The following is a 20602-nucleotide window of genomic DNA, read 5'->3' on the forward strand; positions in this document are numbered from 1 at the left end:
CGCCACCGCCCGGCACGGCCCCGCCCCTGGCGACGGGCGGCTGGGGGGCGGGCCGCCACGGCCACACCTGCCACGGCCACACCTGCCACGGCCACACCCTGCCGCTCCTTCCATGCCACCCCCCCCCCCCAAGCCCCCCAGGTTGTATCCACACGCCGTCACCTCTGCGTGTCGCCCCTACAGTCACTTGCACCCGCACAGTGCCACCTCTCCACTGTCACCCTGCCCTGGCCCCACGTCCTTGGCGCTGTCCTCGGGGCCCCGGCAGCACCGCACCAGGACTGGGCTTGGGTCCCCCGGATCAGCAGCAGCCAGCACCGCCTCAGAGCCCCCACGTCGGCCTCAGGACCCTCCTGGGTCAGCCACCACTCTGTGCCCACAATCCTGCCGAGCCCCCAGCCCCACCTCCCCCCAGCTCCGGGCTCCCCAGGCAACGCCCAGCAGTGAGCACAGCCCCTACCTGCACGCACAGTGCCATGGCCGCTGCTCACAGCCCCAGGTACCCGCACTGACAGAGCACAGCAGCAGCCGGAGGGCCGGGCGGGTTTCTGTGTCACAGGAGGTGATGGGGAAACACAAGCGCCCACCACGTGGCGGTGAGGTCACGCCGAGGTGCTTTCTGCAGGGGAACTCGGCGCTGCTGAAGGTCACACAGCAGCCGCCTTCGCAGAGCGCAGCCCCGCGAACCCCTCCCCACAGTGTGCTGACCAGGAGCAGTGGGTGCCCACCCCGCACCCTATGGGAGGCTGAGGACGACCCAAAGGCCCAGAGCTGGGGGCATCGGGGCTCTGCCGCCCCGGGGTGCAGGCGGGACACGAGGTCTCGTTCTTACCCTGAGGGGAATTCGCTCAGGGCTGGGGAAATCCTGCTTGGCCACAGCCAGGCAGGAGTGCTTGACAACGCTCAGCCCATGCCCCCAGCACCCATGTGTGGCTCTGGTGTGTGCTGGGTGAGATGGGAGCTGTGGGGCCATTCAGATGCTCCTGGGGACCTGACGGAGGTCTGGGTGCCACACGCTGGTCACCAAACCCAGCCCTGTGCACAGCTGGTGCCACCACTGCCCACAGACACCAGTGGGTGGGTGCTGGTCATAGTGGGAGGATGGAGGAGACCCAGACACTGAGGATGAAGGCTTCCAGTGGAGCAGGAGACACTTTGCAGGGCCACGGCCACCCCTTGTGCCAAACGCACCCATGGGTGTCCCACAGCTGAGCAGTAGGTAGACACGACATTACACAAAGTAGGGAGGGCTACAGAGCCCAGCCACGAGACGCTGCCCCAGCGCTCCACTCCAGGGTGACTGAGAGGGACAGCAGCAGTCAGGACACAGTACGCAGCTCTGGGTGAGAGCGAGGAGGGTGTTTGGCTGCACCAGGCGGTGCCCCACAGAGAGGGCAAAGCCCGAAACAACAGGAGCTAGCTCACCGCTCGGCCGCCCCTACAAGATGGGCTCTGGGCCTCACCTGGCACAAACCCAGAGAGCTCTGCTGAGGTGGGTGTGCCCGTGTCCCCACTGCCTTCACGTTGCCTCTGTCGCAACGCTCCTTTTCCTCCTGGGCATTTCTGGGAAAGGAAGGGTACAAACCCCCCACGTTGCTACAGTTCCTCACGGGTTTATGTAATTCAGTGAAGAAAACCCCTTCCCCATTTCCTGAGCAAAACGTGACGCCGGCAAGAAGCGCCGAGGGCAGGAGCCGCCCGCAGGCAGTGCTCCGCAGCGATGTCACCCGTGCTCGCTGCTGCACCAGGGCGTAGGGTGCTGCTCCGCACAGCCCGCTCCGGCTCGCAGCCGCAGGGCAGGCCGCGCTCTGCAGTAGGGGCCCACACTCCGAGGCGCTCCGCCCCGGGGCTGCAGGCGGGGAACCCCCTCGGGCTGTCAGGGCCGAGTTCTGGGCAGCGCCCTACTGGGAACCCCGCGCTGGGTGACAGTAGCGGCCCCGTCCCATCCCGCGCCCTTTGTGTCAGAAGTGACGGAGCGACGCTCTGGGCTTTCCCGGCCGTGCCCGGAGCCCTTCGGGTCGTTCGGACTCAGAGCTCAGGGATTTCTCTGCGTCTCAGCTGAGGGACTGAGGGCGCTGCTGTAGCTTTCCCTCATCCTGAGCACTGCCCAGCACACGGCGGTATCGCGGCTGTCTGGATTTCCGCACTGAGCTCCCGGGACAGACAGAAACCGACCGGGAGAGCACAGAAGAAGCGGACGGGATGGATCGGAACCAAACACCACCACGAACTCGCGCCCGCCGCACTACAACGCGCCAGCAAAGTGCCTCGCGCATGCGCGACCCGCCCGCAGAACACCGTTCCGTCAAACTGGGCGCAGCTATTGGTCAGCAATCCTGACAGCCCCCGAGGCTTAGACCAATCACTTCTAGGCGCGGAGTTATTGGCAGTTACATTAGCCTATCAGAGCACAAAAATGTGTGCGCGCCCGCCTCCAGCCCGCCGTGCACACTAGCCAATGAGAACTGGAGGCAGATTGATTGTCAGTGCTCTCTACCTATGAAGAGGAAGTGCGTCACATCTGCCACGGAATTCCTCGTTCTGCCAAAGTCCAGCGGGCAGCCTCAAATCCCGCCCCCCGCTCTGGAGAGGTCGCCTTCCCTGACGGGCGTGAGCGTGGACCTATCGACAGGCGCGGAAGCCGGGGGGCGGGCGGCAGGACCTGTTCCGCGCCCAATCAGCGGGCGGTGCTGCCGGAGCGGCGGGCGCGGCACCGAGGCAGGGGCGGGGCGAGGCCAGCAGCGGCGGCGTCATGGCGGAGAGCGACTGGGACACGGTGACGGTGCTGCGCAAGAAGGGCCCCAGCGCGGCCCAGGCCAAGTCCAAGCAGGTTAGCGGGGCGGCGGCGGGGCGGCCCGGCCTCGGCTGAGGCGCGGAGGGAAGCGTGGCTGAGGCACGCGGGGGGCGCGGCTCGGCTCGGCTGATGCAAGGGCCGGGGCGGGGCCGGGCCTCGGCTGCCCGCGGGGTGGCTCCCGCCCGGCCCCGGCTGAGCGCGGCCCTTCGCTCCCGCAGGCGGTGCTGGCAGCGCAGCGGCGGGGCGAGGACGTGGAGACCTCCAAGAAGTGTGAGTACGGCGCGGCCCGCGGCTTCTGGGTCCCGGAGATGGGCGATCGGCGGCTCCGGAGCTCCCGGAGAGCCTTCCTGAACGCGCGGTCCCGGCTCACGCGGCTGTTCCTCTGGTTGATCGCGTAACCCTTAAGAAGTTCCGTAGCTGCTCCGCTTCCCTCCGGGGCACCTTTTTAAAATCCCCCGTTTCCCGGCTGATGCAAATTCTGAAGCTCTTCCCCACAGAGCGAGAGGCTGAGGGTGGTGTAAACGCACAGACCGCTGATCCCTGGGCAGGGACGGCCCCGGCAGCTTGTTCAAGACACTGAGTTTCAGAGACTGACATTAGAGAAGGGATTCAAAGTGCTAAAATATTCTGGTTAAGAAGAAACAAAACAAGTAGTGTATTTCTGAACCTCTGGCTTTCAGCAACGGAACACAGTGTTACAGTTCACTTCTCAATAGCATAAAAAACTCGAGTGGAAGCGGCCTTGTAACCAGGCAAACAAGGCGCAAGTTCAAATATTTAATTCCTCTATGCCGTAGCGAAAACATACATGTATGGAATGAAATTGGAATATTAAATGCCCAAGTAATAGGAGAAGCTTGCATGTATGGAGTGACATTCAGATGTGCAGTAAAGAAAAGGGAGGGCCTCAAATGACAGCGTTTAGACATCAGCATTTAACAGGGTTGAGATAACACGTTCCCTGACCTTCAGCAGGCAGGATATGGTTGAGGTCACTGCTGATGCTGGCATGAATTCTTGAAAGCTCTCTGGGATCCTGGGCAGCTGAGTGTTTAGAAAAACTGTTTTGATACTTCCTGGTGCAGCTCTGATCCTTGTTTTGTTTGTTCTTGGTTTTTTTTGTTCTTGCTTTGTATGATAGGGGCAGCAGGCCAAAACAAGCAACACTTCATCACAAAGAACACAGCCAAGCTTGACCGAGAGACAGAAGAGCTGCACCATGACAGAGTTCCCCTGGAGGTGGGCAAAGTAATCCAGCAGGGTCGGCAGAGCAAGGGCATGACGCAGAAGGACTTGGCCACAGTGAGTACTGCCCAACACCCTCTGGCCTCTACTCTTGCAGTCTGGAGATGAATACAGGCACCTCGAGGCAGCTGAAGTTAGACTCTTCTCCTATTTCCATATGGGTATTATGAATGAGAAGTTTGGTCTAATCTCCAGGAGAATTACTTGTGTAGAGTTAGGAGATTATTCCCACAGCCTTTGAATGTCTGCTTAGAGCCCGGGCAGCGTCACTGCTGGTGAGCTGGAGGCTTCCCCCTGCTCCTTTTCCCTGAGCTCAGCATCGCTGAGTTTTTTTTGTACTGTCTGTGCCTGACACTGTGTTCAGAAGCTCACTGTGTTACTAACGAGCTTTAGTACTTGGTGGTTTTCCTTCTGGGATGCTAAGGGAACTTTGTCCAGGATGTGCCACTATCACCTGAATTGTGGAGGGAGGTGATAGAATGACCATACTGCAAGCTTGTAAGTAGGCACTTTGTCCTCTGTTCTAATCTAATTATCCTCTGGTGTAATTAGAGATTGGTGCTTATCTGTGTGAGCGCTGGGGGTTTGATTCTGAGTGTTTACTTTGTATGGAGCCAGTGTTTGAGGCATATCATATCTTTTTAGAAAATCAATGAAAAACCGCAAGTCATTGCTGACTACGAATCAGGAAGAGCAATCCCCAATAACCAGGTTATGGGCAAGATTGAAAGAGCCATTGGTAAGTCAAGGAAGTAGACTTCAGAAACAATGTTTTCAGTTCTAAGCGGTGCTTTTAAATTATTCATACTTCCATGTCAGCACCTGTTCCTGACTGTAGCTTATTAAGGTTGTGGTGTCATTAAGCTGTGTGCTGATAAAAAACTTGTATCTGCTGACTGAAACAAGAATGCAAAGCTCTTATTCTCCTTTGCTCTCCATTTTTATGTGTGTGTATATGCCCCGGGGAGGTACCCGCACGTTGTATATGGTCCCTCTAAAAATTCATGATATGCTTGTGACTCTTGAAGGTCTGATGCTAACTCAGGAAAGTATCTTGCATCCACTACTGTTGATGGGGCTCTCCTGCTCCTCTTCAGTTGCCATTTTCTAGAAACACAGTCAATGCACAAGCAAATTGGAGCCTTTTGGATGTTCCTACGAACTGAAGTATGATTCTTCCTAAATCTGATTTCCTTGCCTTCTTTTCTGGACACTCTCTCCTTTATAGCAAAAAATTTTAAAGCTGTGAATGATGGAGTGCACAACAGCTGATGGCTGTCTCCTTTGTCTTACTCCAGGCCTTAAACTGCGTGGGAAGGATATTGGAAAACCGCTCGAAACCGGCCCCAAGGGGAAATGACAACAAAGCCTCGAAATCAGTTTGTTCAGACTGATCTCGTCTGGCTGGTTCTCCTTAACCACCGGAATCTCTCTTCATATTGCCAAGCTGAACAAGAGGGTTTCAGACTTGCTTTGGGGGGGAAATCTGCAGAATCTGTACCTGCTGTAAAAAGGCAACCTTAAAGAAGCGATTCTCCTGATTTTGTTTTTTCCTTCCTCCTTTCCAGAGATTGATGAACTAAGCCCCTCCCCCCCCCAAAAAAAAATACTGCATCTAATTTGCCAGAAAACATGTGCATCTTGGTGTTTAGAAGCAGCTAATGTTAAGACACTTGGGGTTGTCTGAAATGTGATTGTTTGATTGGAGCAATTTTGGGGAAGGGTGGGATATATTATAAATAACTTGGGAGAGTTGGGGTTTGATCAGTGTCTGCATTTGAAATGATGACTCAGTCACTGTGTTGCAATGACATTTTTGTTTGTTCCTTCCAGCCTGTTTTAAAGAGATCTATAATAAAGTTTGATACCCTTCAGTTGCATGGGATGGTTGCTTCGTGTTTACCAGCTGGTTGTAAATTTTTGTGGTTGGATGTTGCTGATACTGTTAGCACTCTTGCTCTTCTGGGAGTGTTACGAATCTACCTGAAGCGTGAAGGGTAACAGCTGGTGTTGTCACAGCATCTTCGCTGCTCTGCTTCTTCCCCTGCCTATTAGGACTGCAGCTTTGGCTTACATCCCAGAGATGAAATCAATACTCTGTTTTTATCTTGTGCGGAGGTGAGTAGAGTCCCTGGCATTGTAGAAAGCAAGGCTGATGCAGAAGCAATTGGGTGTTTATATGAAACCAGAGCCCTCCTTATGTCCTTGTTAACGTTCCTGTTGTGCATTGCCACAGTGGGATTGGTGGTGGAGCTTTAATACCTGTGCTTGATGTGACTGTGTGGCATATCCTAAGTGGAACAGAGCTGAAAGGAGACTTGTCTGCAGTAGGAGGTCTCAAAAACAGCAGGAAAAGCAGGCTTCTGCCACAAACCACAACAGTGGCATGCTATGTTCCCCTCAGCCAAGCTGTGGAAGTTTCAGGAGAGCAGGCTCACTAATGAGCCATTTGCCTCCACAGAGGCTGAATGGCTTTGTCTGCTGTTGCACTTACATGGCAGCCTTGCCAAAGGCAAAAGTATGAAATTGTTTTGAAAGCTGTGGGGGAAAAATGAGTGGTCCTGGGCTTAGAGTCTGCCAGGGTCTGGCTGCAGCAGTGGATGACGTGGCCCTGAGCCCAGCCTGTACCTTAGGAGAGTTTTTAATCTCCCAGTGAAATTGAAACGCATAGTCTGAAGAGTCCGTGAATCAAATGTGGGCTGTCCTGGACAGCGGGGTTGGGGCTGCTGGCTGCCAGCAGTTGTGCTGCATGGTGCTCCCTGCCCCACTACCTCTGCCCTCCCCAGCCCCCTGCAGTCCTGCCTGGCTGCCCGGGCTCTCCTGTGCCCTGGGAGCTGCTGGGCTGCTCCCTGGGGCTTAATCCTGGCATTGGGAAACCCTGGAGGGGTGCACAATGGCACACTTTGCCCCTTCCACCTGAGTAGTGGGCAGCCAGGAGGACCCTGCTCGCTCAGGGAGGGCAGTTCTGTGAGAAGCCCCTGCTCCCTGAGTGCCAGTGCACAGACTTGTCACACTGTCTCCATGTGATGCAAAAAGTTCATGTTATAAAAAACAGCAGTGCTGTTCCCGCGCGTGTGGAGGTAGTGGTGGAAACAGCCGAGCCGTGCCCCGGGGGCTGCTGCCTGCTGCAGCTCTGCAGTATGAGACATGGGGCGGTGAGTGTGCCATGGGGTGGGCAGCTGCGGGCTGGATGGAGTGCGAGGTTCTGCTGGAGGGATGCTCTGCCCTGGGCACATGTCATGGGTGCGAGGAGGTGGTGGGTGGTGCTGGCTTAGTTCAGTCTTCATCCCCCTCTTTTGGCACTTGTGCTATAATGACCTTGTCCTGTAAAGAAGGGTCAGTGTGAGTTGGTTGTAGTAAGCATAGTCTGACAGAAAATATAAGGTTCTGGGGAGGATGACCCATGTGCCAGCATGTGTCCTAGCAGCCATACTGCACTGTGAGGCCGGAGGGCTCCATCCTTTGGGATTGGCCCTGGCACAGATGCAGGAGTTGGTGGCTCTGCTGGGGGCTGCGTGGCACAAACTTCTCAAAGGAAACTGAATGTATTTTCAGCTGCCTCTGCAGGTTTGAAGTTGCTGGCTCAAGGAGAAGGAACAATGTTTGCATGACCCACTCCCCAGTGGGGCTCTGGGGAGGAGGAGCGCAGCCTCAGCTGTTTTGGGAGCAAATGTCTGATCACAGCAGCAAAGTATCCAGGTCAGTCCCGCAGTCCTGGGGTCACTCATTTGCCAGCACCCAGATAAGGGGCAGAGCCCTTTGCCCCTCTCTGACGTGTTGGCAGGCTGTGGGCCTGCTGAGTGCCTTCTGGGATTTGCTGAGCTTTTAGAAAGCATTGTTTTGGTACTGCTGGGGGCAGCTGAGCCAACAGGAGAGCCCTGTACACCACCAAGCGCTGGGGCTGCTGCTTACATCTCGAAAAGTGATGTTGTCGAAGCCCTGGGGAGTGTTGCTCTCCACTGCCATCCCACTCCCCTGAGCTCTCCTCTTCAGCCAGTACCAGCCGCCAGCTGCCGCCAGCACCAGCACGATGACAGCCAGCAGAAGGCCGAGCACCACTTCTGCCACAAAACCTCTGGAAGACTTCACTGGAGAGGAAGAGAAATGCTGCCAGGCTTGCAGGGACCACAGTCACAAAGAATGTGTGATACAGTTGTTGGGGATGACCCACACCTTTCCCTGGCGCCTCTGGGCTGGAGTCACAGCCTCCAGTGGCATTGTACTTGATATCATCCAGTGCCACGGTCCCCTCCATCGGCCACATCCGTGAAGTGATCTCAAAGACAATCTGCATGGGAAGGTGGGGCACTGGGCTTGGTGCACAGGGAGAACACCCAGCACCCGAGTAGGGCACCCGCTCACCTGGAACTCACTGGGACTCTCCAAGGGCACTGTGCTGCCTTGCCAGCCTTGGCTCCGCTGCCCTGCCAGGCTCCATGCTGTGCGCTGCCCTGCTGCGCTCTGCAGCTTCACCTGCAGCTCCCCGCCAGCTGCAGCACAGGGGCACAGCTGCCCTTGTATCAGTAGCAGCTCGGAGCCCCTGGGAGCAGCCAAGCCCTCAGCTGTCCCATGGCTCCCACTGTAGGCCAATGCTCCCTCCTCAGGGGCAGCACCCACCCTTGCCCACCCCCTGGGGCAGCTCTTACAGAGGTGCTCTGGGATGTCCATATGGTACCAGAAGTGCAGGCAGCCGGTGGTGGTGGCAGGCAGGTGCTGGCTCTCCAGCCGGGCAGTGGTGCCCCCTGCACCCAGAACGCGGGTGTCGAAGTGCACGTAGTGACCTGGAGGGACAGAGTGGCATGCGGGGTGGACTCTGTCCCACAGCCCACCCTGCTCCTCACTGCCTTTGGGCACAGGCTGTGGGCCACTGTGCAGGCAGCTGGCACAGCACGTGCAGGGCTGGGGCTCGCAGCAGGGTTGTGCTGCTGCCTGGGGGGCAACAGCCACTTGTGGTGTCTGTCCTGTACCAGCCCATACCTGGGGCCAGGACAGAGCTGACGAAGGCACTGATCTGTGTCCCAGCCCTTGTAGGCCTGGGACACAGTAGAGGGGACATTCATGGGTAACCCCATCCCTCCTCTGCTCCTGCTGCTCCCCCCAAGATGCACCAGAGCCCCCCGAGGGTCTCCTACCATCCTCTGTGCCCAGGGTGTGATCCTGCTCAGGGCTGGGGTACTTGGCCAGGGGGATCCCGCTCTTCCAGCCCCAGGTGAAGCCATGCAGGCGCTCATCTGAGGGGCTGCTCCATCCACACATATCCCACTCAAAGTCACAGGATGCTGGGCAGAAACATGGGTTGAGATGCATACGCCACTGGGAGCTGGCAGTGGAAGGAAGGGCTGTCCCCACCCCCGTGGCTGTGTGTCCCCATGAGGTGCCCGGCACACATGCTCCCACCTGGCTCAGAGCAGGCTCCGTCTGACACGTGCAGGTCATCCAGTGCCACGTAGCTGTGCTCACCCCCAGCTCCCACCACCTCAAACACTGCCTGCAGGGAGGGCATGCTGAGGCTGGCAGCCGCGCGGTGCAGGGGAGACACCCATTATCAGCACAGCCCCTCCTGCAGCCTCCATCCCACAGGGAGCTGCCTGGGGTCCTCCCTCACCTTCCAGTCCATGTCTGCCCAGACAGTGACGTGCCCACGGTGCCAGGTGTCACCTTCCATAGCGCTGACGCTGAACAGCTTCTTCTGCTCACCGTTCTCCTCCACGAGGACGCGGAGAGTCCCTGCTGGAAGCATGGCAATGCTGAACAGCGCCATGTTGCGTGTCCATGGCACAGAATGGCACTCAGCCCATGGTACCCAACCTGTGCTGAGTGGGGGACATGGTGCAGGGCACACAGGGCTCACCTGGGGCTGCAGCACTTAGCTGGTACCAGAAAGCTAGGCACTGAGTGGGCGCAGAACGCTGGTACAGCGCAGAGCTGAGCGTGGCCACGTGCCCCATGGGCAGTGAGTACTTGCTAGTATTCACCACCATGTAATGTCCTGGGGAGAGAGAAGCCCCCATGCTGTGATTGCCCCATGCCTGGCCCTCCTGGGGGGCATTGGTCTGCGTGGGCAGCCTCCACGTGGCTGGGGGCAGTGGGCTGAGCGCTGCAGCTGTGTGAGCAGGGCAGGTCAGCGTGTCCCAGAGCTCCACGGAGCTGCAGCCCCAGTACCTGCAGTGGTGCCAGTGGTGTGGTCAGCCGTGGGGCCAGTGGTGGTGCCGGTGCCACCGCTCTGCCACTGCCACTGCCCACTGCCCACCAGCCCACAAGTGCCCGCCTCGAAGGAGCAGGAGAGCTCGGCCCCGCAGGAGCCCGCCGTCAGCGCCACGTCGTCCAGTGCCATGTCACCCATGAAGCCGTCCCGCAGTGCCTCAAAGACCAGCTGCCACCGGGCCAGACAGCAGCTTCAGAGTGGCCTGGCCTGTGCCCCCCGGCACAGAGACCAGGCTCGGCACAGCCCTGTGCCACCAAGCACCCCTTGCCCTCACCCGGTAGTGCTGCTGCCCTGTGGCAGGGAGCGTCGCCAGCCCACGGTGCCACACGCTGCCCTGGCTGCCCCGCTGGGTCCACAACACCGTCTCCTCTGCTCCCTGCAGCTGCAGCTTGAGGCTCAGGGTGCCTGGGTGGAGGGCAGCAGTGGGAGCCGGTGTTGTGTAAATGCTCAACATGGCACCACAGAGCCCAGGTTGTGCTGGTGAGGATGGAGGGCCACATACCGATCTGTGGGCCCGCCAAGCGGTACCAGAAGGCGAGGCAGCGCGGGGCAGCAGTGGGCTCCTGGCTGTAGGTGATGAGCTGCGCACGCTGCCCGCGGCTCCATGGTGCCGAGGGGTCCACGGCCAGGAAGTATCCTGAGCATTGGGAGCAACTGAGCTGCACTCACCCATCCTACTCTCACTGCCATGTCACCAATGCAGGGACCGTGTGCCTCTGTGCTGCTCAGCTGAGCTCACCCCCTGAGTTCTCAGGGCTGCTCATGGTGCACAGGGCACATCCCACCCTGGGGAGTGGGGCTGTGGCACCCCTCCAGCTGAATGGGATGGTGGGAGAGGAGCCAGGCCCTTACCTGATCCTGTGGTGTGGTCAGAGCCCTGCCCCTGCCCAGTGCTGCGGACCCACTGGAAGTCACTGCCCAAGTCCTGGTACCAGCCGCACAGGTCTGCCTCGAAGTTGCAGGACAGCTCTGCCCAGAGAAAGGCAGCCGTGGTGAGGGCAGTGTGGATAAGACACACAGCGCATCTCCCTGCCACCTGCTCCAGGCGGCACTGAGTGCTGGGGACAGGAGGCACGCTCAGCCCAGCCCAGGGCCTGGCATCTGCCGCAGCAGTGCCCGCTCAGCCCGGCTCAAGGCACTCGTGCCTCCACGCACCCGCAGCCCCCGGGGGCCCCAAGGCAGGGTCACACTGCACAAACGTCACGTTGTCAATGGCGATGTCTGCTGGGTCCTGCAGCTCCGCCATCCCCAGCAGTTCGACCTGGGGGTGGTGGTGGTGAGCCCTGGGGGCTGTGCCCCTGCGCCCAGCCGGGCCATCCCGTGACCATACCTGGAAGGGCCGGGCCCTCTCCCCCAGCGGGATGTGGACATGGTCCCAGGCCGCGTCGCCGTGCCCCCGCGTGTGCCAGGCCAGGTGTGTCAGGCCTGTGGAGTGCTCCGTGACAGCAACGGCGAGGAAACCTGAGCATGAGAGATGGTGCTGGGGACATGGGCAGCACTGCACCTCCTGCCACCACCCAGCCTGCAGCCACAGGGCTGGCAGGGCCCAGCCAGCCTGGGATACCTTGGGGGCCGCTGTGCAGGCGGTAGCTCATCTCCATAGCGCAGGCCGGGCTGGAGGGGCCCAGCAGAGGTGTTCGGGCATTGGCAGGAGCCACCATTTGTCCTTCTCCTGTCTGGAGGGCCAAGAAAGCCCCTGGGCAAAAAAACACGCTGAGAGGCGGGGGCAGAGCTCTGCACAGCACCGCCAGCAGAAGCACCCTGCCCCCATCACCCCCACCCCTCCCATGGGACATCCCTCCACCCAGGCGGGAGCAGGCTCTGTGCCTCCCGGGCCCCTGTATTCCTGGGGACCAAGGGGCACCGTTGGGGTGGTGGGAATGGCCTCACCTGCTCCCATGAGGGTGGTGGCCATGGACTCAGTGGTCCTCTGCACAGCCCAGCGCAGCCGGCCCACGCTGGTGTCATGCCAGCCCCCGGCCCCTTCCTCGAAGTTGGTGGCTCCTGCAACACCGAGAGCTCAGCGTGGCCATGTCACAGTGCTTGCCAGGACCCCCTGGCACTGCAGGCAGGGCGAGTCAGGTGTCCTGCACCCATGACGGGCTCTCACCACAGCGGTTCTCATCGGAGCCATCAGCACACGCCTTGGTGAAGTCGCAGACCAGCTCGGCGCTGACACAGCCCCCGTCGTTGCAGGGGAACTCCTCAGACGTGCAGGGGCTGGCACGGGCCCGGCTGGGCAGCACCATGGGAGCTGGCTCTGATGGCAAAAGCAGCGGACTGGAGCACGGCACTGGCAGGGTGCGAGGCTGAGCCCAGCTCCAGGCATCACTGTAGCACTGCCCTTCCAGCCACAGCCCCACCTCGTAACCCCTGTCCCAGCTCACCCTGCTGCAGCACACAGCCCGGAGACAGGATCAGGTCATCGACAGCCACGGTGCCGCCGCTGCTCACCTCCCCCGTGATCAGCACCTGCAGAGAAGCCCCGTGATGGCAGTCAGCACATCCCTGGGGAAGCGGCTGTGAGGGGGTGAGGGCAATGCTGGGGCTGGAAGCGGTGGGGTTGGGGCAGTGGTGCTGCCCATGTGCATGTCCTGTGTCCTGTGTCCTGTGGCTGCCCAGAGTGCCACCAGGTGCTGCTGAAGTGCTGTCATGGGTGCCCCCACGGCTGAGAGGGTTTGTGTGGGTGGTTGGCCATAGGGGAGGGCAGGTGGGCTGGGGGAAGTTGTGGGGTGACATGGTGTGTGTGAGGACTCCTCCCCACTCCAGCAGGGTGGTTTCTGGACTTGTGGGAGATTTGCAAATATGGGGTGTGGGGATGCACCAGGATGCTCAGCCCTGGCCTCTTGTTCCCAGTCCAACACATAATCCCAAGTCCTACAGGAGCATACTGGGGGTCCACAGACCAGAGACATGGCATGGGGGAGCCCCTGGCCTTGGAACAGTGCTGGTGGAGGCCGCCGTAGGGGCAGGCTTTGGGTCTGGGGCAGTGTCACCACAGGGTCCCTGGTTGGAGAGGGGCTGTGGGTATCACCCAGCACGGCCCCAGCCCACCTTGAAGCTCTCTGTCAGCTTGAAGTCCACTCTCTCACGGACCCAGCAGCTGCCTGTGTCCCCTGTTCTCTCTCTCACCACATGCTCAGTGGAATTGATCACGTAAGAGATGCTGAGGCTGCTGGTGGCTGAGCCATGGAGATGGCAGTAGAGCACAAGCTGTGGCCAGGTGGTGGCAGTGAGGGCTGAGCAGGAGCACAGAGCCCCCGTGCCCCATGGGGTGCTCAGTGCTTCCACCAGGCAGTGGAGATGCCACCAACCACCCCCAGACCCACCATCCTCCCCAGGCAAAGAGCCATGGTAGCCCTGACCCCATGCAGGAGTTCCTGCAAATGGGGTCCCTGTCCCTCACCACCACCATGCCTGTGGGGCTGCTGTTCCCTGCTCTGCACACAAATGCCCATGGTGACTCACGGAGCATGAGTTGGTGGCCTGGAAAGTGGGGCTGCTCAGCCTGGCCGCGCTGTTGGCCCCCCCGGCGATGGTGTGAAGGAAATATCCTGGGGAGACACCACAATGGCGCTGAGCAGGGCCGGCCACAAAGGCAGAAGGAACAAGGATGGTGGGGAGCGCAGGGGACGCACTGCCAGCACACACCTGTAGCGCTGTTGGTGCTGTGATCCCGGGTGGGAATGCCAGACATGGTCCCCAGGTCCAAGCTCGTGTTCCTCCCCCATGCCAGCTGCCCAGCCTTCACTTCCCAGCTGCAAAGATCTTCCTCGAAGGAGCAGGAGGTGAAGTTCTCTGTGGGGCAGTGAGAGCAGTGACACAGGGATGGAGGCCAGCCCTCCCTAGGCAAGGGGCTGCACGATGGTCTATGCGAAACATGCTGGGTGGTTTTGTCCCTGGAGATGCAAAGCTCTGGGACAGAGCTGGGATAACTCATGCCATCCACATGCCACCCCATGGCCCCATGGGCTCAGACCCTCTGCCCATCCATGTCCCCTGGCCCCGGGGCTGGAGATGCTCACGGCACTGCTCCGCAGCTTCGTCAGAACCGTCCCCGCAGTCGTCAGTGCCATCACAGAAGCGGCCCAGGGCCAGGCAGGAGCCTCTGCTGCAGCTGCTCTCCTCTGCCCCACAGCGCTGCTGCCCAGCCGCTGGGCCATGGGACACAGTGTCAGCAGTGCCCTGTGCTGGGGTCCCTGCTCCATCCCCCGGGCTGCTCCTCACACTCGAGGGATGGGCTCCCTCTGTCCACCATGTGCCCTGTCTGGGACAGTTGACCCAAAGGCACCACAGGCAGTGGGAGAGCTTGTACAGAGCACCAAGGCCAGCCACCCCTCCGGAGTCCCAGCACCATCCCAGCAGCCCCAGCACTCACCTGGCAAGCCGCAGTTCCTGAAGACGATGTCATCCAGTGCCAGCACTGTCCCACAGGCGGGCGGCTGTGTCAGGGCAAAGGTGAGCTGCAGTGAAAAGTGAGGGCTGGGTGAGTCATCCTGATATCCTCTGCTCCCAGTGCAGCCCAGCATCCCCCATCTCACCTGGAACTGCCCCTCGATCCGGCCGGGGTATGCCACCAGCTTGTGCCAGCCCTCAGCCATGTGCTCAGGGCTCCGCCACAGCTCCACCACCATGTCCCCAAATGCCACATGCAGGCGCAGCACCGGGCATGCCGTCTGGTTGAGTCCTGTGGGGAGCCCACAGGTGGCCATCAACACGGGACTGTGCCTGTGGAGTGACTTGGACCAGGGTGGGGACACTTAGGTCCTGCCACCTCCGTGTAAAGGGCATGGAAGAGGCGAGCAGGATGGCAGGGATCTATCTCGAGGTGCTCTGTCCCTCCTCATTGACCCCATAGTCGCCTCCCTGCCCTGGTACCCATTGCAGCATCCTGGGTGCACTCACTGCTTCCCGACAGGTGGTACGAAGCCCAGATCTCACATGTGGCGGCCGCTTCCCGCATGACTGGTGACCGGAGCCAGGCGGTGGCTGTGGCCTTTGCCGGGGGGGATGTTGTCACCATGAACCACCCTGGGGAGGTCAGAGCAGAGTGGGGGTTTCACCCATGGAGTGACACCGGCACCATGGGCAGCACTTCTCTTGTGGGCTCTGCCCCGGCACCCTGCTAGGACAGGAGTTTTGGTGCACCCTGGACTGGAGGAGTGGAAGCCCACTGCACAGCCCCTGCTTACCCCGGTCTGTGCCCACAGTGTGGTCTGAGTGCGGCCCCGTGCCCCACGAGCCCAGGCTGGCTCGGCCCCGCACCCATCTGTAGGTGGAGGTGCTCACATCCCGCCAGCCACAGTCGTCTTCCTCGAAATCACAGGTGAAGGGCAAGCCAAGCACGGCCGAGACCCCCAGGTACCCTGGGATGGGGGGGCAGGGGTCAAGGCACAGCTGGGTCAGCCCAGGGAGCCATGGTGCCCCCGCTCCATCACCCGCTCGCAGGCACCCACCACACTGGTTCTCATCGGAGCAGTCACCGCAGTGGCACATGAAGTCACAGCGGTGCTCGGCCGTGCTGCCACAGCTGTTGACAACAGCAGCCCTGCTGGAAGGGACAGCCCCAGCTGCAATAGAGAAAAGAAGGGGCTGAAAACCCCATGAAGGAGCTGGGCAAGGGGTCACCATGGGTGACAGAGGGTACATGCATCCTGCAGGTGATATCTGTGCAACCCCATTTGGGACCCTGCATGGGAGCGCGTTCGGCTCTCAGCAGCATTATCCATTGGACAGGACCTCCACCTCAGCTCAATGGGCTGGCAGTCAGGGCAGGGCCCGGAGAAAGGCCAAATCCCCCTGGGCCGGGGTCCTGCCCTCTCCCTACCCTCATGGATTGGCATCTCCCACCACCAGCACTCAGCACCAGAGACCACCAGGGCCGTGGCACCAACCCTGCCACCCTCACCCCGTTAAATCACACCCCTGGTCCAAGCCCCAGCTACCATCTAGGGGAAAACCAGGAAGGTTTGGGAATTTCCTCTCCATGCTGAGTAAAACTACTGGTGTTGCCCAGTCTGACAGGGACTGTCTCTGGCTGCTCCAGCATGTACTCACCCCAGGGAATTCCCGTTGTGTCTACATGAGCAGAGACCTGGTGGGGGTTTGCTGCCCCCCAAGCTGGGAAAGCTGCCACAATGCTGTGGGGTGCAGCAAGCCCCCCATGGGGCAGGCATGGGTGGGCCCAGTAGTGCTATAGTCCTTCTCACCCCCCAGCACAACCCAGGGAATAGCCCCAGCCAGGGAAACAACTCACCCAGCAGCAGCAGGGACAGGAGGAGTGCGAGCCCCAACATCATGGGCAGAAGGGATGTGACAAGGGCAGAAGCGAGTCGGGAGAGGCAGCAGCTGGGGGAGGCCATACCACGAGCCCCAGCTGGAATCTGCTCCCCAGGTCCTGCCCCACTCTGGACTTCAGCCCCTCTGTTATCTGTGCCGCCGCACAGCACGATTGCAACAGGTGTAGTAAAAGATGGGGCCCGACTCCTGAGTGTGAGAGGTGACACATGGAGGTGAGGAACCCTGTGCCCTCCTGCAGAGCAGCCACTCCAGCTGGGGCACTCCATGTGCCACCCCAGGGGATTCCTGCAGGGCCCCAGGGGGCACCGAGCCCCGAGGCAGTGTAACCCCCGTGGAGCCGATCCCATTGATCCATGACACTTCTCTCTCCTACCTGGGTTTGATGGCTGACATCTACTTGGGTTCAGGGTATGGGACCCCAGATACTGGGGAGGAGTCAACACCTGAGCTGCTTTTCCAGGGCACTGTGCTGCCATGCTCTAGATCTCTATGGCAGATGACTTTCTTGCTCGCAGACAGGAGCTCTGTGCCTTGACTCAACTTGGGGTGGTTTGATCCCTCCCCAGTGAAGGTGACAAGATTCTGCCTTAGAGGAACACTTTATCAGGAAGTGTAGTGACAGGACAAAGGGTAAGCGCTCTAAATTGAAAGGGGAGATTTAGGCTAGATGTGTGGAATTCTTCACTCTGAGAGTGGTGAGGCCCTGGCAGTGTGGCCCAGAGAAGCTGTGGGTGCCCCATCCCTGGAGGTGCCCAAGGCCAGGCTGGATGGGATGCTGGACAGCCTGACCTGGTGGGGGGCACCCCCTTTAAGGTCCCTTCCAGCCCAAACCATTGAGTGATTTCTTATTCTTGTTCACGTCAAACAACTTCCCTGCCCTTGTAGGAGGCAGTAATGGAGAAACTCACATAGCCAGCCTGACCTGCAGTGCCCTGAGCTTTCCTGCCACCCATCCTTCCCCAGCTTCCTCTGCTGTTTCGCCCAGCCCCTCCTTCCCCCTATCTTCCACACCATGGAAGTGTAAGCAGAGAGCTCCCCTGGGAGAGCAAGCTGGGAAACAACACAGCATAGAAGTCAGTGGTGGCTGTCCACAGGGTTGAATTCAAGCACTGAGGTGTGATCAATCACTGCCCACACTCCCTGGAAGCTCTGCACTGTTTCCCAGTAGCTGGGGGCAGAAGATAAAGGGACACATTCTGAGGGCCACTGTCATCGCTCTGCTCCTTCTGCCCAAGAAGACTGAGCGCATGCGTTGCCTTCCCCTTTGTCAGGCAATGGAGACCTATCCCTTTCTCATAGCTGTCTCCCAGCTCTGCTTGGTGTTCTCAGGACTGGAGGACAGGCACTATTTTCACGGCCCACCTCCCTCACTCCAGCTGCTCCCAAGGCTAATCCTGACATGCACTCTGCTGTCAGTCCCAAAACACTGCCTCCAACAGATGTCTGCAGAGCTGGAAACCTGGGGACTTGTTCCCACTGCAAGGAAGCACCAGACCCGTAGGACATGCAGGAAGGAGCTGAGCCATTAACACACAACCAAGCAGGGCCAGCAGCACTCCCCAACATGTTTAATTCTCACATATACATGGGGCAAAGCCTTGCCGCAGGGGAAGCTGACCGCCCACCAGCTTCACCCAGTTAAAGGCCTTTACCCACAGGCTTTGCGGCTCCGTGGCTCCGTGGCAGGGAGATGGGAAGAGAGTCCATGGCACATGGGAAGTATGGTGACAGCAGAGACGGGTAAGTTCCCCCAGAGAATGGAAGCTCATCAGTGCAGTGAGTTCAAGACAGCAGCCCAGCAGAGCTCAGGGCATTGCTGAGCACAGGGACCCTGCTGCCATTTTGTGAGTGCTGGAAGCGATCCCACCAGCTCCAGGTTGGTGCTGCTGCCCTGCCAGGTCACATCAGTAGCCTTCATCTGCCCAGGTGATCTCATAGTCCGGATACTTGGCTTTCAGCTTCTGCGTAGTCACAGAGTGATTTGCTCGCCCAAAGCCCTACAAGATGAAATGGAATTCAGGAGTAAAGCAGATGCAGTTATCACCTGCAGAAGAGCTTAGTGAGCCACTGAGTCAGCTCAAAGCAATCGGATGCCGTGGGAGAAAGGACAGGTCGCTACGTCTGTGAAAGCTGAATGGCTGTGACTGAATCACAGCACTGGCTCAGGACATGTGCAGTCAGCCTGGAGAAGGCTGCCAGGCAGCACAACACCCATCTGTGGGCAGTCCCGCCCCCCAGTGAGGGTAGGGAACTGGGAGCAGAGCTGGTGTCACTGCCACCCTCAGAGTGCACAGGCACACCCTGAGCTCCCCGGGGAGCAGGTTACGGCTTCAGCAGAGAATGGGAGCAGTGATGGACACAGGGAGGTGGATGAGCACTGACTGGTGGGGGGGGGGAGAAGGAAAGGACTAGCGTGGGCTTGCAGCTCCCGCAGGCACCCCCAGCACAGGGCAACGGCCGTTCAGCTGAGGTCTGCACTCAGCCACCCACTGCCACCCCGTGCTGTGCAGCAGGACCTGCATGGGCACTGCCACAGCAGCAGCCGCCACGAAGGAGGAGCTGCACCCTGATCCCACACTGCGGCCAGGACACCCAGAGGGACACAGGACTCTGGGGGCTGCCGGCCACCCCCGCGAAGGGGCAAGCCCAACCCCAGCCCACCTCACAGCTGGGCACCTCCACACCGCAGTGCCGCACGCAGGGCTCGCCCGGAGGCTGTTTCCGTGGTACCGCAGCGCCACTCACCACCGAGTACCCGTAGACGTGGATCTTCTTCTCCTGCCTCTGGTGGGAGATGCGGCCGCCGCCCAGGCACTCGCAGTCGAAGCCCTGCGGCTCCAGCTCGGCCGCCGCCCTGTCGTAGATATCGGCTGCGGGAGAGCGCACCACGGGGTCAGGCGGCCCCGTGACCGCCCCGGGACGGCGCTGGGAGCGGCGGGGGTGCTACGCCCGCCATAGTCCCTGCAGCCCCGTCCCGCAGCGCCCCGGAGCTCCGGCGGGGCGGGAGGGAAGGGGCGCCGAGCCCGGGAGCGCGCTGCCAAGCGGACGCCCGTTGCGGCTCCGCGGGAACCGCGCCCCAGCCGCCACCCCGCCCTCGGCCCGGCCCTTACCGTGGTACTCGGCCCAGCCGTGCCCGCGCACCACCTCCTTCCCAGGCTCCGAGGCGCCGGCGGCGCGCGGGCACACGCGCAACAGCACGTACTTGAACACGCCGTCATCGTCGATCTCCACGTCCGCCACTCGCCGCAGCGCCGCCGCCGCCGCCATCCCTCCCGCCCCAACGGGTGGCCCCGCCCCTTCCGGGGCGTACGGCGCAGCGCGACCAATCAGCGCCAGGCCGCGCCCCAGCGGCCGCCGTGACGTCCCCGCCCCTTTCCGGCCGCGCCCAGCCCAGGGGCGGTGGAGCGGGGTTCGGAGCTGTCGGTGCGTGGCCTTGGACGGGCTCGGGGCAGCACCGGTCCCGCGGGCGGTGTCGCGACCTGTGCCCCGAGCCCCTCGGCGGGTACCGGAGCTTCCACCGGCCGCGGGAGGGCGGAGCACGGTGCCGGACGGAGGGGGTGGCCCTGCTCCAGGTAGGGCCCGGCACGGCGCCGGGCTCTGTCCCCGCTCTGTCCCCTCCCCTCCCCGCCCTGCGCCTGCCACGGGTCCGGACCCCCCGCGGAGCCCCCGCCGCGCCCGCGGCTCACATAGTGCCACGCTCAGGACGCAGACACCGCAGCACAGAGACCTTACGCAGCCCGGCTCCCACCCGGCCCCGCAGAGCCCTGCGCAGCCCTGCAGGCAGTACCCCGCACCCGCTGTGGTCCAGCAGTGCTCTGTGGGTCCCGGCCAGGGGATGGGTGCCGGCCGGGGGATGCGTCCCAGAGTGCTGCGCTGGGCCCCAGGTGTGGGCAGGGTGTGGGGGGCTGCGGTGCGGCACGTTGAGATCCGTGGGATCCTGCTGGCACTGCACCCCGACACCCAGCGGCTCCGGGCGCAGCCTCTGTGCCCCCGCCTTGGCCTCCTCCCCGGGGAGCAGAGGGTGCCCATCCCACCGCCCCGCTGGGAAAACACCTATC

The 20602-nt window shown here is 60.9% G+C and overlaps 4 protein-coding genes across 8 annotated transcripts in view; 1 reads left to right on the forward strand and 3 right to left on the reverse strand.

The window, feature by feature from the left end:
• TRAF2 (TNF receptor associated factor 2) overlaps window positions 1-557 on the reverse strand; it is a 19768-nt gene extending 19211 nt beyond the window's left edge. The window contains exon 1 of one of the 2 annotated variants that reach the window (XM_021413679.1): window positions 461-557. In XM_021413679.1, the coding sequence (XP_021269354.1) occupies window positions 461-478 (18 nt within the window). In that variant the 5' untranslated portion in view covers window positions 479-557. The remainder of the gene's footprint in view (window positions 1-460) is intronic. The other variant, XM_021413681.1, reaches the window with a different exon arrangement.
• Window positions 2671-5919, forward strand: EDF1 (endothelial differentiation related factor 1). Its single transcript, XM_021414059.1, has 5 exons — window positions 2671-2830; window positions 3013-3064; window positions 3936-4096; window positions 4685-4778; window positions 5338-5919. The coding sequence occupies exons 1-5, from the start codon at window positions 2753-2755 to the stop codon at window positions 5397-5399; spliced, it is 447 nt and encodes a 148-aa protein (XP_021269734.1). The 5' UTR covers window positions 2671-2752; the 3' UTR covers window positions 5400-5919.
• On the reverse strand, window positions 7076-17136 carry MAMDC4 (MAM domain containing 4). Its single transcript, XM_021414017.1, is given in 30 exon segments — window positions 7076-7363; window positions 7952-8127; window positions 8213-8327; window positions 8402-8529; window positions 8686-8820; window positions 9172-9318; window positions 9437-9527; window positions 9645-9766; window positions 9891-10028; window positions 10202-10412; window positions 10519-10649; window positions 10747-10881; window positions 11097-11213; window positions 11400-11505; window positions 11575-11705; window positions 11809-11940; window positions 12135-12248; window positions 12355-12504; window positions 12632-12716; window positions 13299-13457; window positions 13713-13798; window positions 13896-14042; window positions 14270-14398; window positions 14623-14707; window positions 14786-14931; window positions 15150-15275; window positions 15437-15610; window positions 15701-15814; window positions 16501-16620; window positions 16623-17136. Coding segments are annotated over 30 exon segments (3975 nt in total). The 5' UTR covers window positions 16900-17136; the 3' UTR covers window positions 7076-7315.
• Window positions 18090-20602, reverse strand: PHPT1 (phosphohistidine phosphatase 1). 4 transcript variants are annotated; one of them, XM_021413637.1, is made up of 3 exons: window positions 19747-20061; window positions 19206-19398; window positions 18090-18541 (listed from the first exon to the last, which is right to left on the reverse strand). In XM_021413637.1, exons 1-3 carry the CDS (start codon window positions 19809-19811, stop codon window positions 18449-18451), a joined length of 351 nt encoding a protein of 116 aa, XP_021269312.1. In that variant the 5' UTR covers window positions 19812-20061; the 3' UTR covers window positions 18090-18448. The 4 variants fall into 4 exon arrangements, with proteins under 4 accessions (XP_021269312.1, XP_021269310.1, XP_021269311.1 ...); XM_021413635.1 differs by having other exon boundaries at window positions 19206-19414; window positions 19655-19863; XM_021413636.1 differs by having other exon boundaries at window positions 19290-19414; window positions 19655-19855.

The sequence above is a fragment of the Numida meleagris genome, chromosome 16, assembly GCF_002078875.1.
Source record: "Numida meleagris isolate 19003 breed g44 Domestic line chromosome 16, NumMel1.0, whole genome shotgun sequence".
NCBI lineage: Eukaryota > Metazoa > Chordata > Aves > Galliformes > Numididae > Numida > Numida meleagris.